Here is an 18,136-nt window from a genome sequence, read left to right as displayed (position 1 = left end):
TCTGTATTTACATTTGGAGATATGGTTAGCAGTTGTTAGCACCCCAAAAATTTCAGCTTAGAATATATGGATGCATTTGGGTTTATTCATCTGAGCGATCGCAAGGTCTCTCCAATGGCAGCACAGGCAACATGATCAGGGCTTTTTAATCCATCAGTAAAAAAACTTGTAATCATAATATAATGCCTTGAGATCCATGAATCCCTATTGGATAACATTTGCATTGACAAACTTCGTGGTACTGCTGCCTCGTCTCAAGGACGGGAAAAAAGATAGCAAAACTAGTGTTGTGAGGTGCTCATCACACGAAAAGCAAAAGGCGAAGTGCCAGACTGCTTAATTTGAAAGGTACATTTATGGCTGACACTTTGGGTCAAGACATGATTTGGGTGTTTGGGGAGGGTTCGAAGTCTTCGAAAAGACTGTGCACCAAAGAAAAAACTGCTACTCAACTGATTCTATTCATTTGATACTGCACAGACACTCCGAACAAGGGACGTTTGGAAAGATCCCATTGCCAGTAGGATCCCTAGATGGTGAAATGGATATAACTCAGTTTTCCTCATCTTGTTAGTGGGAGATGAATCTATGTACCCACAGCAGTTGAAGGCTGTGCTAAGGCTATGCTGTCCTTCAAACTTTCAGGCAGCTGTAGTTTAGTCGATTTGTTCAAAACCGTACGAGAGAAAACATGCTGCCCCAGACACCACTGCTCAATCTCTTGGGGGGGGGGGGGCACAAACCAACTAGCTCAGGCATGACCTACATAACGCTGTCCAACTCAAAAAACAGCTTTCTGATATAAACAAATGGTACTGTCACAACAAACCGATGTATTTGAAGCGATGCAAGCCTTTATTTTTTCTCTAAAACTATAGAAAAAAGCTGTGGCCTATGTTCTGGATGCCTTGCTCAATGTACGGCCTCCCGGACTTCAAATAATATCCCGCGACTGCTGACTGCATGGCAGGTCAGACCCTTACAACGTCAATAAACCGGGAATCCATGAGTGTTCCTGTAAGCACACGGGGACACACCCTGTCAGCACAAAAATTGGTGCGAACCAGAGCACATGCACAACGAAGATGACTCAATGTGATGGGCGGTTACTTGAGCCTGTGCATGCACCACCATCTTAGTATCTCCATGAAGTGGAGCGGTCAGAAGATCACAGCATCCGTTCGTTGCAATAACGCATTTCTCCGAACAAAAGCAAAAGCTCGTGTTGTGTTTAATGGCGCATAAGCGACTAAGGCTACCATGCGTCTTATTGGCAAAAGCAAAAGCGGTGATAAACGAGGCAAACGAAAGGATAAACTTTAAGGTTGATTTTGTCCCCCTTTATTTTTTCTGCAATTGCTTTCGCTCATCCCTTCAAGATTTCGTAATAAATGAAAGTAGAATGATTGTTTGTTGCACATGAATATGAAGATGGAGGAGTGCAACAATGCCCTTGATTTTTTTATGTATTTGTGAAATAGTTTCTGCAAGCTTTTTTTTAGGAAAAGTCTTAATAAAAATATGCATGCTAAAGTAACTTTCATTACTACGAGTACTGAGCATCTGAAAAAAAAAAGTTTTATTGCACAGAACAGGGTTTTCTGGGCCTGCTGACAAAAAATGTGTACTTTCTCCATAGTTATTAGCGCCATGGGGATGACTTTCCAGTCTATGTGCAATGATGGCGATAAAATAAGCTTTTTTCGCACTGTTTGCTGCGTTCCACAAACTTCTATCAGGGAAAATAGCACAGGTCCATTCATGCTAGCTGATGAAAACACTAAGGAGTGAAAATGCCATTGCATTGCAATATCACACATTATATCTCTTGGTGTACCATTTAATAAGACATGTAAGCACTAAACTAGCACACTGGAACTCTGTGCAACAGGACCAGAACACGCAACGCCAAGGACACGCTAGTTTCCTTTCAGCAGTGACTCTACTTCAGCGACTGTCTATGTTCAAACCCAATATGTAAAAGACCATAAGAGTGATACAAGTGCTATCACTAATACTGCAACTACTTTGATCTTTATTGAGAGTGCTAGTGACTGCCATGTTTGCCACAGTAAAAAAAAAATGCACTGAATGGAATGAATAGCTTTATTTTCCATGCAAAAGAATGAAAGAATTTGATTTAAAGAGCTACAAGAAAATAGAGGACGTATGAGGCCTCTCAAGTTGACAAATGCGACTCAGTCATGTAGAGCGAAGGACATTCAATTTTAGTTCCATTAAGCTAAGCTAAACCCAAAAACATGTTTGTTTCCCTGAATGATACGGTCATAGCAGGCGTGGGAAATTAGCAAAACTTACATGCAATGTTATCCATTTGAAACCTTGACTTTTGTCTAACCACTGTCCACCAAATGTACATGGGTTTACTCCAAAATCTTACTCCCTTACTTTTTTATGTTGGTCTAGTACAAGACAATGTAGGCAAGTGTCCGTAAAATGAGCCAAGATTTGAACCTCTCACCAATATCAAATTTTGCCACCATGAAACGAGAGAACCAAACATCCAGTTTTAAATAATAACATGTAGGATGTGTATGAAGCAAATGTAACAATTTTCGCACATGGATAACACTGTACTCACTGACACCAACATTAGTGGGGCAGATATAACCACAATGAGACCCACCAGAATTGAGGGATCACAACCAGAGTTCTCTATAGATGTATTAAGGCTGCGATTTGGGCGAGCTGGTAATGATTCATTGTGAAAAATAGTGCGGGAAGACTGGACGCATAAAAACAAAGACGCAACACAAGCGCTGAGTCGCAACTAATTTTTATTTGAAGAAACGGTACTTATAAGCTTTCCTTTGCAGAAAAAAAACACCAACTGTAAACAGAAAACCAATTCTACACATCATACACACCACATCGCCATGGTGCAAGCACGCGTGATAGATGGATGTCTTTTCCAAATAACTAGGAGATTTCCTTATCCTAGAGTGTAATTGATGGATGACTAATGCAACTGTCTGTGCTATCATGAACATGAAAGGCTTCAAAACCTGCACATTTTAGCTGGTCTTGATGTTTGCCGAGAATGACAGTGTCAGAAAAAAATAGCAGTGCATGTGCCTTTATTCCAATGATGGGCAAGGTTGCACGAAGATTCATTGGAGCAGGAATTAGAGACAAACGCTTATGCATCATCCCTTCTGGCTACCGCTCTGCAACTACACGGTATCCTGTACAGCACACCCACATTATATAGTACAAAAGGATTCTTATGGTTGATCTGGCAAACCCCCTTCTTTTTTGCATACATTGCATTTACTTTTTCTTCCACTTGCCTGTTGCATCTTTGTTTTCGTGTGTCCCACCTTCCCGCGCTGTTTTCAGAATGATTTTGTATAGATGAATACCGGCTCAAATGCGCGGAAAATGGCAACATTGCAAGCACCCAGTTGGGAATGCTCACAGAGAAGCAAAATGTGCACAGGAAACAAGTCAGCCACTACTTGGTGAGCTTATGTTTCTTGGATGACACCACAACTAGTAATGAAGAATGTATCCCCACTGTACATCAGAGTCTAAGAAAGCAGTTCTGCTACAATGACATAAATTTGTAACCTCAGAAAAAAGTGCAACACACCCCCAGCAAGTAAAGCCCTGTCTGGTGCCATTTTGGATACAAAACGGGCACCCTTTATAAATTGCTCGCAACATGGACAGGCTATCAACTCTGAACGCTGCATCACAACTTGGACTAAGCTAAAGACCTGAGAAAAAAAATCTTTCCCTTGAAAATATGAAAGCGCCTGGGCACCATACTGGTCTCAAGACCGTGCAGCACACTTGGGAATCTTGAATGCCATATTATGGTCCAGATTCAGCACCCGCACTCCTACTTTTCACAAAGATGCAAGACAGATTGTGTACTGTGACTGGAGGACATCTTCAGAGCAACAATGCCATCACGAGCGCTAAGAACAGTGGGTCAAGGCTTGGCATCAAATTGCTCGCACAGCATGGAGGCTTTTGCTCATAGCTGTCAAAAAACAGCCAATGACAAACTGCATCAGAAAACAATGTTGCCTCAATGTGCTATAAAGAGGAGCTGTCGTGCTCTTTGTATCTGTTGTAGTTTCCAAGGTACTATACAGAAGGTACCCTTAGAGAAACCCTCAAATATGACAGGATGCGGCCTTCATAGTGACGTGCAGATCCACACAGGCCAGTTTGCACAGGAGTGAAGCTGTACAGAAATGAGTGTTTTCCGCAAGCACAATTTAAAGTGAAAAACGAAACAATATTCCACATGCAATGGACTGACACCTGACAGCCAGAGCATGTCAAAAGCTTAGGCAGTGTCAGAAGTGTACTAGAGAAAAAAAAAAAAAGTGAAGGAAAACACATGGGCAAACTGACGAAATGAGAAATGTGGTCCCCAACAGAAACAAAAAGAATATCATGAAATGGCCAAGCCGACCAAAGTATTAAAGGGACCATGAAAAGAATTAAAAGACACTTGTAAATGTTAGAAGTTATGCTCAGAAGCACTGACACCAAGTATGAGTCTTCGGAACTGAGCCGGCAATTTATTATGGCTTTTTAAAAATCGCGTTTTTTAAAATTCGCGGGCCGATTGGTGTCTTCGTAGGGAGCGATTTTGAAACCAAAACCGGGAAAACAGACGTCACTAGTCCCATGACGTCGGTAGGCCACCACACGCTGTCATTCGCTCGAGTCGCGGCAGCTACGACGTCACGGGCACACTTCCGGTAGCGGTGAAAATCGTCTGCTCGAGGCGCCGCGCGACCCCCTCGGGCAAGCGCGGGCCAGGGCATTGCCTTCACGCATATGTTTCCAATTTACCTCTGCCGCCTCTTTCTGCCGGGAGTTCGGGAGCAGAGAAAGCACCGAGACCGGAGAGACGCTGCCAACGCACGCTGCTCCTCGGGAGTGCGAAAACCGGAAGCCGTAAACCGAACGTCAGCGAATGACGTATTCATGGGCGGAGCCCAGTCCCGGAGCTGTTTTCTTTATTTTTTCTTGGTGCTCGGCGCGTATGAGTTGAGGGGGGAGAGGAGGAGCGTGATTTTTAATCGTCTATATCTTCGTTGTTATTCATGCTAGCTCGAAAATTCTTTCGCTGGGGTGACGAGTGATGGATTGCCTATCTTTACGTAATCTCAATTAATTTGTTTCATAGTCCCTTTAACAAGTAATCAATAAAGCACAAGTCACAGAAGAGCCAGCTTCAATCTGGTGCAAACGCTGCACCTGCAGAGCCAGTGCTCCAACTCGAAACAGTGGGCCCTGGCTAGAATACTGTTTGACAGGCTGCCCAGATTTTCCAGATTGTCAGCATGTAATGAAATAAAATGCCAATGAGGACCTTTCACGGCAGTTTGCAGAAGAGGTAACTTGGCGTGACATGAGATTCTTTCTCCCATAGCCTAGCATAAAGAACCTCCAATCCAAGCCAGCCGTTTCTAACCTATCAGCTCGAAGAATGTGCACAGAGGCCCAAACCTTTTCAGAACAGAACGCGCATTCAGCAACAGATGCACACTTTGTCCACAGATAGTGCATGAAAATGCTTGCAATATGCCCAAAGCAATATAGTTAAAAACAAAATTCAATGAGCCATTTCACAAAGCTTCAAAATTAGAGAGGAAGTTTAGCAGAACGGAAGCTGTAAAAAAAATTATGCCAGCCACAACAGCCCCAGTGCACCAAAAGAAAAACAGTGAAAGATAATCATGTTAACGCTGGCCTTATCTGTCCTCCAGGCCAACATATTTCAGCACTGCTACTATGAACTCTGCTGACCTCAGTAGAACCATAATGAGCAGCTGGCAGATACTCTACTTCACCTGCTCCTCGATGTGCAATGCAAGTTTTTTTTTTTTGTGGCTATAAATGCAACCACACCCTCACTAGCACACAAACTGGGGTTAATGACTCGTGACACCTTTTGGAAACAGCAGGCAGAGGAGCAGTACAACACTAGCTGCGAAAAAACTGGGGCTAATCTCATTTTAAAAATAGGCATGCCTAATTGAAAGCAGTCCTCCCACAGCTATGAACGCTAGCAAGCAGTACGCACTGATCCGAGCTCGTGATAGAACATGTGAGGGAAGCACAGCAGCACGTGGTCATACATTGCTTCGGGACACCGCTTGAAATCAATGAAAGCAAATGGAAATCGCACTAGCCGCAGTTGACACAGCCCTTAAACAGACTCTAAGGACAACTTCATTCCCTTATCATTCTCAGTAAAAATTTGTTCTCTAGCCCTTGCTGGCTGTGTTGATGTTCGTCTGGCAGCAAAAGATTCATTTATCACAGAGAAAAATTGGATTTAAAAACTTCCTACCAGTTGATTCAAACTTGTGACAGGTTGCCACCATTTTATGATTGAATGGCTGTGTAGCATACAGTCTGGGATCCATGCCTAAAAGTCGGTGTCGAGGCACTCATTTTACCTGCGGAATCTGCTGCTGATGGGAACACCTGTCCTTTTAGAACACAGCTCTTGGGTGGCCATTCGTCGATTCTGCTTTGTAGTAGTCAGAATAACGTGCCACCTGACAACCGTTGGCAGCTAGTGGCAGTGCAAAACGGCACCTACTCCGGCGAAAGCAGAGAAATGGACTATCGGAAGGTGGCTGCCACAGGAAGATCCCGGAAGGCGGCAAGCAGCGTAAACACGCCACCTGCCAGCAGTGGAAGGTGGCGTGTGAAGCATGTTTATTGGTTTGGTTTATTGGGATTTAATGTCCCAAAGCAACGCAGGCTATGAGGGACACAGCAGTGAAGGGCTCCAGAAATTAGGACCACCTGGGGTTCTTTCACGTGCACTGACATCGCACAGTACACGGGCCTCTAGAATTTCACTTCCATCGAAATTCAACCACAACGGCCGGGATCGAACCCGCGTCTTTCGGGTCAGCAGCCGAGCGCCATAACCACTGAGCCACAGCGGCGGGGTAAAGGCGCGTCAAATTTCGCATTACTGACTATCGTAATTGTCAATTCTCTTTCCTAGCTTATAAATGCTCAGTTTTCGATGAGAGTGGTCTCCGATTAAAACGCGGTACCCTATCGACGCAGGCCAAACTTCCAATTTTCGTCTTCAATATCCCCTGAATCCTCAATTCACACGCTGAAAATACTGCTCACGGAGCAGCTCATGACCTCAAAATGACTAAGCACTAGATAACATTGTCCTTCCCCCAGATGTGACAGAACCTTGGCCCAAATCTCCACTAGGGCATACCGCAGCACAACTTGTGTAATCAGCGGGACAATAGACTTCGCTGATAATCGCAATTCGGCAAGTCAGAATGGGCGGATGAGGCGTAAAGCACAGTAGCTGCTGATAAAATAAATACGGTGAGCGCTGCGTGATGAAAAATCAGCTCTTTTTCCTCGCCTCCAGTTGTGTACAGCGCATCCAGGCTAACATGCTGAAAGACAGCTAACAGGCACAAAGTAGTCAGAGCTCACCATGCACAAATTAAAGCAAGTCTGCAGATTTTTGTCTACACCCAAGAAGCATAAATCACAGAACCATCACCTCACTTAGCCAAGTTGATGCAAGACATTGCAGCAATGACACCAGCTGTTGTATTTTGTTATGTATTTATTTAAACAAAGGTTAGCATTCCCCAGGAAAAACTTCTTTCTGCATATTTTAAACGTTCCAACATGCAATTGCAAACCTACAAAGTTAAGGTGAAGGTTCTTAGCCCCTGTAATCAGCTACCTTGTTACAGTCATCAGAATGGACACCATACAATAAGTAACTTGCAAATATGTGCCATGTTCTTGCATTTTCTACATAATTATAAAAGAAATAATTACATCTGTATATAGACAACTTGAACAGCTGGTGCCCATGTAAATCAACTGGGAGCAAAAACCTGCGAGTATGGTCCTCTCCTCATGCAGATACACGAACAGAAAGGGCTCCTCAAAATTTGACACCAGAGAATGGGAAGGCCCAGAACTTGTTTGTACTGTTGACCATGCATGAAGGCTACAGCCTAGCAACTTTCAAGCAAAACTCAGCACTTTCAGTTCTGGTGCCACTAAATCAAAACCATGCTGGTGCTTCCACTATTATTGATTTCTCTTTTCAGCATGCTGGTAGGCGTGCCACTACAAAGGAAAACCATGCCAAACTTGCAGGAAGGAAAAGAGATTGTTCTCATGAACATAAGGCTGCAACCTTCTTAGGACCACGAAGTTAATACAGTGAGGCTAATCCTCACTGTATTAAGGGTAAGTGAGGCCCAAAAGCAAGCTGGACACGAGTTAGAGGAAGCTGCTGGTTTGTAACAGTTCATCGTGCTGACATTTACGACAAACCAAATTCTTGGGACCCTGCACCACCATTTGGACATGTGTGATAGTAATAAAAAATACTCTCCAAGTGTGCACATTAACCAAACACAACCAAATATGCCAACAAGCAGGAACCCTGTTCACATTTCAGCGATGGGTAGCGCTTGGCACCTAGCAGAGAGACTAGACGAAAGCCCTCTACGTGCTTTAAAACCTTTGAGATGCAGGCTAGCAGACGGGATGAAGGCTGTTAGTGAACTAAAGTTATAAAGCAGTGGAGTGGAGAATAAAATTGGTAAAGACAGACGGTTTTAGCATAGCATGCACTGCTTAGTGCCATAGCTGCCACTGGCAGCCGCCGTTTGTACGCACATTAGGTGCCAAAGCGACAGGTGCAGGCCAGCTGCGGGTGCACTTAGTGCATACGCACACTGGTGGCTAGCAGTAAGTGGTATTAACTGTATATGCTATGCAGTAAAAACTGTAGAAACTTACTTCAGCGGGTTTAAATTAATCTGTCATTCAAGATAAGCTCTCTGCTAGAGAGCTCAAGGCATGGTTAGCTCTATGGTGAGGTTCATACGCCTTTTGTTTGAAAAAGAAAAAGCAGCGAGTCTAGGCCAAACCTGTGTTGCGCAACAACTGCCTATCCTGTTCGGAATGAAGAACTGCCAACTGCACCAGCTGCTGATGGAAAAGCAAGTATACCGCACATGCAGCGTGTCTGACATGTTGGCTAGTCCACATCCGTTGAAGATGCAAAGGAAAAAAAGAGGAGCATAATGAACAAAACATTGTGCCTGTAGTTTGTAGCCACAGCTAGGGTGCCGACACATGCCACAAGACGCACTCTGACCTCTCGGTTCATATTTTGCCAGGGTGCTGGAGAAGAGATACCATAAGCAGCCCAACCAATATAGAGATCAGCTCCACGCCCCGAGGCGGGTCGTTAAACTGTTGCTCGGACCGTTTATCTATTCTGCTTTCAGCAGATCACTGCGCCTCGCACCAGATGCGTTCAGCGGTGAACCGATCTGATTACGGCGCGATAGGGCGGTCGGGGCACTAACGGGTTCGGCCGCCGTCCACACGCCACAGCCGGTCTCGCCACCGCTCGCCCACGAAAGAAACCCGATTTCCGCAAACAGGCAGGACTTAGGCGGAAGGCCGTGTCAACGACGAGACACCAAGGACACGCCTGCGGCCGAGCAGACGCACCGGCGGGCTATTAATTCCTTGTGCAGCGCCAAGGCAACGCTCACGACGACGACATCGTCTACCATGAAGTAAATGCAGCGAGCCGTCTAAAATACGACCGCCACCGTCGTCGTGATGCATTTGAAGCGCTGCTCGAAACGAGCCGTGATGCGCCCCACGCCGGCTTCAGGCGGAAGCCGGCGCAGCCATAAGGATGTTAAGCGTGGGGTTTCCTTTTTTCTTTTCTCCTCTCATTCTCCGGAGCAGCAATTCAACGACAATTTGGCTCTGCTGTTTTCGCGCGGAGTTGCCGCATCCACTGAAACATGCGTGGCGTTTTCTTAAAGCGCACTTCTTCCGACAAGCCGCGCAGCACACCGTTTTATTTCTCGAGGACGCAATGGAAACATCGAAATGTCCTCGTCCCCAAATGGAAATGCCGAGCACGCCGTGAGAGGACACGCACAGGATCACACATTCCCGCGATACACGACAAAACTTGACGATTCATCTCTGCCACAAATAAAGGCGGAAGCTCATAACTCACGAAACATTTCTCAGTCACGTGAAAGTGAGCTGCCTTCCACCCATATCAGCTGCAGCGGTGTAACTCAAGAAATCCGAGTCACAAAAGTAGCTTTTTATGTCGCACTCCGACATGGGGCGGGAGACCACAGGCTGTACTACTATCACGTCTGACACATCGTGAGTATTAACCAATTACGGCACCTGCCTGGGACACTGAAGTAACTCGAGAAGCAAAAAGGGTAGACAAAGATGGCTAATGTAACTTCCGGACTCGGCTAACAGGACTTCGCACCATTCACTATGAAGGGAGCCAGTATGAAAAGCACCACGAAACGAAATTCGTGCTGTGAACAGACTGCACACACATTTGAGCAGGTTTCGCGTTTGTGTGGTCTTTGAATGGCTTAAGGATCCAGCTCTAGATCATCAATCCATCCTCGCTTATTCCGATCCCGTTATCCAGCTAAGGAGAGAAAGCCCATTCCAGGGGCTACCTGTTGAGGATCGGTCAGGAAGGTCTCTGAACAATGACTCGCAGTAAGAAGTCAAGCACAGGCAAACGGGCGGACAAATGGGCGGTAGCCGCGCCAATCACGACGACACGCCCCAGCGACGGTGGCGAACACGGTACACACATCACGATCCGTCTCCGGCTCCGCTTATCACCAGGAGCCGTCTTGCTCATCGATAATCCCGGAATGAATGAGTCAGGAACCGCCTATGGCCTGACGCGAGCTGAAAACTCACGTGCCTTGGTATTTTAGGATATCTAAGCTCGGGCGGATGCACCTAATGAGAACGGCGCGGTAAAGCGAAGTCCTATAGAGCGGGCCGCCCGCACACGGACAGAACATTGCCCCACGCAACCGGCGAAACGTGGGTTCACACACCCCAGATGAGAGCGAACACAGAATCGAAGATGCCCATCCGCGCTACTCTCTATTGCGTTCATCTCTGGCCGCACGACGCCCCGATCACTTTCGCCAGTGAAAAGTGCCAAGCGAAATCGAAACGGAAGTAATACACCGCGGAACACAGAGCTGGGCGACAGCGAGCAAAAAACGCCGATTAGAAGACAGCCAAGCTTAGGCCTTACCTTTCAAGTGTATAGCGTATTACAAGAAGTACTAGGGCCACCAGGAATCCGTAGTAGAGGTCGTCAAACTGCGCGTACTTAATTTTATCCGTTTTCTTAATGTCAGCCCATGTGAAGTTCGGCGGCAACCAAACGTCTTCATTCCAAAACCACTTCCCGAACCGCTGCACAACACCCCCCGCCATTTCCAACTCTAAAATGAAGGCTGCGTTAGCGCGTTAGCTCTCGACTCGCGCGAGACGGTGCGAGATCGCGAGATTTTGAGCGAGACCGGAACGTGATTTCCGCTAGAGGTCGCTGCTGTCTTTTCGTCCGGCGTTCTCCTCGGGGAGGCCTGCAAAAAATCCGTAAGTGTCTTTTAAATCTACGTTAATCCAATCTTTTGCGCATGCTGTTGCCCTGTAAGTGTTTAAATACTGACTACGATTGAATACGCATTTTTATGTGCAATTTCTTTTTATTCAATAAACCTGGGAAACGGAATACCATCGGGTTTACGATTTGGGTATCTCCATCGCATGCGTCAGAAAACTGCCAAGTGTCCTTTGAACCTGTTACACGTTTTGGCATATCTGTAATAGTTACGCTGGTCACTGCTTAGAGTTGTTTCTGTTTATTTACGTGCTGTTGTTGAAGAAAATAGTGAGTCTTGAGTCATCTTCGTGAGCCGTTGAGACAGCCATTTAATTAAGCGCTCTGTTGTGATCGCAGAAAATGGGGAAGATTATGCGACCAAACAAGGTGGTGCTGATCCTGAGCGGCAAGTATGCCGGCAGGAAGGCTGTCATCGTTAAGGTAAGCTTCATACTGGTTTTTAACCCAGTGGAAGGGCGCCGATGGATGTTGCTGTTGTGCCGTGAATACGCCAAATGTTTCAAGGGATGCTTTGTGGCGTGTTCATGAATGTGTACAGTCTATGCAGTGTTTCGTACTATTGCTGTATTGGTAGCTGAATTGTAGACCGTGCTGTTTCTGCATTGTTTAATGCCAACTTGTGCAGTTTTGCGATGGCTCCTCTCCAGAACGTGCTGTTGAATGTATCAACTCCGTCCTTTATTTATTTGTGCAAACAACTTCATAGGCTCTGTTGAATTCCAGCTTTTGGGAGTTAGGGTAGTGAACAACAGACCAAATACAGCATGTGCTCGAAGCTATGCAACTGGTGGAACTGAAGTGGCACTTCAGGCTAGTTGGTGTAACATAGCGAAGAGAGCGCGGGAGAGACGGGCCATCGTGAGAGACAGTGAGTGACCTGTCTCTTTTCATTATAACTGATACAGTAGTAACTTTATAGAACTAGGTAGAAATTACGGAAATGCGTCGATTGATTTTTTCGAGTGGCTGAGTTGCGAATAGTCGGAAAAGCTATTCAGACATGTTATAATGCTTGTAACGTTGATTATGTATGCAGTGTGAGGTACTGTATAGTTGCAAAACAGGAAAGATTGTAGTGTTTTGGCTCTAATGCGCTTTGTGTAGCAAGCACAGGAGTCTGACCGTTCTTCATGAACTTGAACATGTAAGAGATAGCAAATACTTGATTTTAGTCGCACTGGAATGCCACTTGTAATCGCTGGCAATGAAACGCATGGCACAGTTCTGAATGAATTAGAACGAGTTGATTAGGTGTGCTCGTGCAGTGACCAAATGGGCAGTGAGTTGCTTTGGAAGGGGGTGCTTGCAATTGAATTGCTTAAGCACCCTGCATGTGGCTGTGAACTTGGGGGCTGGCATGATACTTGTCGGCGTTAATGGCACTCAATGGCTCGCTTCTTGCAGAACAACGATGATGGCACACCTGACAAGCAGTACGGCCATGCCCTGGTGGCAGGCATTGACCGCTACCCACGCAAAGTGACCAGGAAAATGGGCAAGAAGAAGCTGACCAAGTACAGCAAGATCAAGCCCTTCCTTAAAGTGTACAACTACAACCACCTGATGCCCACTCGGTAAGTACCAAGCCAAGTGCGCCGTCCCATCATTACAAATGGGTACCTTAATATTCACTTGTTGATGAAATTTGAAATCCTTAGATGGCAGACCCATTCATTGATTGCCAGGCCTAAAAATGTGCTAGGCATTGCTCGACCTGGTGAAGGCGGCGTGCTTGTGCTACAAGCTGCGGCAGGCTTTCCGTGGCCATCCCATACATCATGCTTATGTTCTCACTTTCGGAAACCTTCTCATCCTTGCGGTATTTCTGCGCTCAACTTTTTCTTGAAGGACTTGCACCAAATCAGTGGCACTGATTTCGTGAGGACAAACATGTTCTCCTTTAGATGGCACAGGGGTCCATCTGCATCTGGTGGTAGCTAAAAGTGGGAAGAGAGACTGTAAAGCATGCTCGCTAGGAATGAGAGCATGCTGTTCAACCTTCAAAGGTGACTGACAAATTCCTTTTACCAAGAATTTGTTCGTACTCTGCAAATCTGCTTTGGGATGAGGACCCTATTACATAAAGGAAGCTTTAGGCACCTGTACGGCAGGCATATGAAGAGCATGCTGTACTTGAGGTTTAACAAATGTTGGTGAAGGCTTGCAAAATGTGGTAGTTTCGCCTGTGTAAACAAGCACGAGTTGTGAAGGTGAATGGAGGTGAAGTACTTGTGTTTGCTTGTGATGATTACATTATGTGGCTATTTTCATACCACACCATCAGGACAGGGAAAGACCTGTTTGTTGTGCACTGAGGCATTATCTGCGTTCTTTGCTCGTCTACCAAGCACGAATTTTTTGCAGCTGTGATATTGCAAGGCAGGCTCTCACAAATCATGAATGGGAGTTTGCCAGCATTTCTCAGGGGAAAAATGTACAGAATCAGTCACACTGAGTGTGAACGTGGCTCCACGTGGCTGCGCGCACGCGGAGCACCACTGTGACCAAACCTGCGAAAGAGGGCGGATGACACAAAGGACCATGTCAAGGCCCCTCATCTTGTGCGCCACTCCGTATTGGTTCATGAACGGGTTAGATGCAATGGCACTCCGCAGGTACGTAGCCACGCGTTGCCATGTTCCCTATAAATGTGTCTGACCCTGTATAACAGCTGTATGCTACCGGTACTCAACTATGGGCAGAAACGTGGAGGCTAATAAAAATGGTACAACTTAAATTCAGGAGAACACAGCGAGCTGTGGAAAGGAAAATGATTGATGTTTTATTAAGAGGTAAGAAAGCAGAGTGGGTCAGGAACAAATGAAAGTTAATGACATCCTAGTCAAAAACGTGAAAGCGGGCTTGGGCAGGCTTTGTAATGCGAAGGCATGTTAACTGATCATTGTTGAGAGCACCAGACTTGATTGCGAGAGAAGGCAAGCATGGCAGAGGGCAGCAGAAAGTTGGCTGGGCAGATGAGATAAAAATTGGGCTGTGGGAAAGGCCTCTGCCCTGCAGTGGGCATAGTTAGGCTGCTGATGGTGTTGGTGTTGCAAGTCCGGCGTTTAGAGGAAGTCTCAATATTAGGACAGTAGACTCAGATCTGTTCTCTCTCGTTGAGGGTGGCACACACACACACACACACACACACACACACATTGTCTGCAGAGTCTACTTCACACCATGTAATCTGATAGTAAAATTGGAATTATTTGTATAGTTCAGTTCATAATTTGAAAGAAGGGCAACCTTGCTGAGGCTGTGTGAAATTTCAATGGCATTATTGCCATCTCTCCTAAATTGTCTGGAATACCGGTCCCATTCAACCGAACCTTCCAAAAACTGCGTGCAGTGTAGGTGCACCATAATAGTCAAAGCAATCACTGGAAAATTTTGCTCTCGTTTCAGACATTTAAACTTATTCGCACCTTTGTGAAGAACCACAAGTTTTCCTATGGGACTAATACGTTTCTCTCCACTAAAATTTTTTAAAGAAGCCAAATTCGAAAAAGTATGACTTTTTTTTTTTAATCAACAATGCGTTACTGGGTGTTCGCTTCATGATGCTAGCGCTGTCATGTGGGATTTTCTGATGACAAGCTTTTATGGCATATTTTCTGGCTGTGGACTGTTTTTCTCTTGCTCATTGGGGGGCGATGCAAGTGAGCGAGTGGCATTTGGAGGGAGTCTGAGGCCATGGTGGCCACCCAAGACCATCGGTGGCCTTCTAAAATGTCTACAGAGCTGACATTAGGTAAAGAGGAATGCTACAGTTTGTGGCACTGCTACCGTCTGTGCTGCTAAAGATCAGTATCATTGAAACTGGCGAGGTTATGCACATGCAAGATCCAGCATCCATCATAGAGCCCCAGTCTTTTGGGAATGACGAGATGCATAGTTTTGCCACACAAAATAGAAAGCAGAGTAAGGATGGCAGCCTCTAGTCTTTTGGGCGCTCTCCATAGCGGTATGGAAGAACCCTTTGAAACAGTTTATCGTCCAGAAATGGTCTGGCATGTCGCACACTTCGGGGCTTACACCATGCTCCAGAGGTTCCCGAAAGTTTACCCTCGTGCTTTCTACCACCTGTCCAGGAGAGCTACGACCAGATTGAGCAAGCCAAGTAAAAGTTGCGAAAATTCGATTTTTGTTACGGTCGACTTATACACAGCAATGTATGGTAATCTTTTTAACAGTCTCAGCTACAAAGTTATGGTAAGCTTTTTTGCTGTCCAAACTGCAAATATGAGTTTGAACTGGCACGCCTTCTCTTGGCATATGTTATGCTTGTCATGTAGTACTTAGCGTAGTTTCCTTCATGAGGACAGAGTGGTTGGCAGCCGGCACCAAACTTATGCACAAGTTTAAATTAATTGTTGCCATGATGCCAACCATGTTGGTGTGGTGGCCGTGGCCTTACGCTCAAGCTTTTATGTCCAGGTACACTGTGGAGATCCCCTTTGACAAGTCAGTCGTCAACAAGGAGACCTGGAAGGATCCCGCCAAGAGGCGCAAGTCGAGGCGTGAGGTCAAGGCCAAGTTTGAGGAGAGGTGGGTGGCCTTCGGTGTGTTCAGCAAAGCGCTCTTGCATGAGTGCACTCAATCTTTCGCCATTAGTATCATGTGAACCTTATTCAACAACTCAGTGTTTCGGGGGTTTAACAGGGCAAAGGGTAGAGTTGAACCCATTATTCTGAAGTGGTTTGTAGTGTAGTACAGCTGCAGGCTTTGTTAAAACGGATGTACCAACTTTTTGATTTAGTTTATTTATTAGTTCAATACTTTTAAAAACGCAGTGTTGATGGTACGATGTGGAAATCGGAAAACTCACAGAGCACGTACATCAGGTCTTGTTCTTGCTCCGCATCCCATAGTGCTAGGTCAGTCGGAGCCCTTCACATGAGCTCTTTGATTTGGCTGCACTCTCTGCACCAGTTCATAAATTTACACGGTGGCATCAAAAGTGCACAGCACTAGTTCAGGCAATTCAAGGAGTGCAACTGGGACCGCGGCAGTGGCCTAGTCGTTTGCGCGTCCGCCTCGCATGCGGGAGGTGCGGGGTGCGATCCCAAGTGCCGCCGGGTACACACCGGTGGTAAAATGGGTACAGGCTTTCCTCTGCCTGGTGCTCGGCTTCTTTAGGGTGAAATGCTTGGGGAATGAGTCTTGGACCCCACCTTGAGTAAAAGAAACAACCTTGTGCCATAAAAATTCGTTATCATCAAGAAGTGCACATTGGCACTGGCTGCTTCTAAAACAAATGGTTGAGGGCATGGCAGCTGCACCGAGCTGTGTGACTGCTGAGACTTGACTGACTGTTGCTTCCTATTGTTTGTTAGCTGTTATCTTGGGGGGTTTCAGTTGCCTACGGCATTCGCTTCTGTTTTTAAGCAATGGATGGCATCACCAGTGGCAAGATGAGCGAATCAAGCCCATTATGGCAAAACTTTCACTGCACGTATTTGCTTTGAGAAACTGAAATCTTGCGTGAAGTGAATGCCAAACTGTTAGTGAAGCAGGGCATTGCCAAAAGCATGCAGTCGATCTTCATCAAAAATATAAGGGCAATCAAGCAGTGCCACTCATTGGTTTAGCTCAATGCGCTCAATGCGGATCAAAAGCAAAAAAGCTGCACTCCACTCTGCCTTCCCCACTCACATAAGACTCGACAGACTGGTGGCAAACCAAACTGCAAGTGGTCCTATTTTTTCGGCTTCTGGCGCTGCTTACTGCTCGTCAGAGGAAGCGATCGCTAGGGCAAAAGAACAAGGTAAAAGGCACGCAATTCAGTTTTTCTGTAGCAGAACTGATTTGGATACAAATTAACAGCATTTTGGCGCCTGGGGGCCCCCTGTTCTGCCAGGAACAGGCCCTGGCATAGTGTGCATACTACCCGTCCCTCGCGTATAAGTCATCCCCATGTATACATGGTTTTGTCACAGGTTTTTGTTCTGGCAACATTACGATTTAGCCCCACCTGTTTGAACGAAAGCTGGCATGTCACCAGTAGCGGTGCCTTATCAAAACCAGTGAGACGTGCATAGTCTGCATCAGTGCAAACGTTTTTTCAAACACAGTGTCCTTGACACAGCGCTCTGCAGCCCCACCTCATGGCTCCCAGGGGTCCCTGCTTCACAGGCTTGCGGTGTAATCTGGATTGGGTATTCCCGCATAGCACCCCAGGTCTTTTAATTAACAAATTTGCATCAGAAATGAAAGGACCACAGAAATTCAAATTATCCAGGATTTCTGACTAAGTGTTCGAATAATTGAGTTTTTACTGCATTCGTGTTGGCTTGTGTACACTATAATGTGTAGAATGACACCTATTGCATCCTTTGGCCAAGAGGTTTATGATCCATGCATGATTTGTTCCCAGCGGAGTTGGAAACTATGGTTGTGAAAAATGTATATTGTGGAAAACTGCTTGTCTGAGTTGCTGATGCTGGTTGTAATTTTGTGTTCTGCCTTTACAGGTACAAGTCAAAGAAGAACCCGTGGTTCTTCCAGAAGCTGCGCTTTTAAAATGTGTGCAAGGATTAAAGCTGTACATTTCTCCCCAGTGTTGTATTTTGGCATTTCGTGTTGTGCATCAGCATGCCATTCACTTGCATGAACAGCTAC

General features: G+C 45.8%; 2 protein-coding genes across 2 annotated transcripts in view; one reads left to right on the top strand and one right to left on the bottom strand.

Annotated features, from left to right (window-relative positions):
- The window catches only part of schlank (ceramide synthase schlank), a 29,204-nt gene extending 17,845 nt beyond the window's left edge, over positions 1-11,359 (bottom strand). Inside the window, exon 1 of the mRNA XM_089545187.1 lies at positions 11,138-11,359. Coding sequence (XP_089401313.1) covers positions 11,138-11,322 — 185 coding nt within the window. The 5' untranslated portion in view covers positions 11,323-11,359. The remainder of the gene's footprint in view (positions 1-11,137) is intronic.
- A 31-nt stretch (positions 11,360-11,390) lies between these two features.
- Positions 11,391-18,074, top strand: RpL27 (ribosomal protein L27). Its single transcript, XM_089545189.1, has 5 exons — positions 11,391-11,484; positions 11,849-11,932; positions 12,917-13,086; positions 15,953-16,063; positions 17,989-18,074. Exons 2-5 carry the CDS (start codon positions 11,852-11,854, stop codon positions 18,035-18,037), a joined length of 411 nt encoding a protein of 136 aa, XP_089401315.1. The 5' UTR covers positions 11,391-11,484; positions 11,849-11,851; the 3' UTR covers positions 18,038-18,074.
- Positions 18,075-18,136: the final 62 nt, after the last annotated feature.

This window comes from Amblyomma mixtum, chromosome 5 (genome assembly GCF_055824585.1).
Source record: "Amblyomma mixtum isolate Tamu chromosome 5, ASM5582458v1, whole genome shotgun sequence".
In the NCBI taxonomy this organism is placed as follows: domain Eukaryota; kingdom Metazoa; phylum Arthropoda; class Arachnida; order Ixodida; family Ixodidae; genus Amblyomma; species Amblyomma mixtum.
Note: the sequence above shows the minus strand (reverse complement) of the source record. Positions and strands in the feature narration are given on the sequence as shown.

Excerpts from the sequence above, each read along its gene's own strand:
- RpL27 (XM_089545189.1), top strand. The coding sequence starts at position 11,852 with ATGGGGAAGATTATGCGACCAAACAAGGTGGTGCTGATCCTGAGCGGC. Across the intron at positions 11,933-12,916 it reads GGAAGGCTGTCATCGTTAAG|AACAACGATGATGGCACACC; the intron begins GTAAGCTTCATA and ends CGCTTCTTGCAG. Across the intron at positions 13,087-15,952 it reads AACCACCTGATGCCCACTCG|GTACACTGTGGAGATCCCCT; the intron begins GTAAGTACCAAG and ends TTTTATGTCCAG.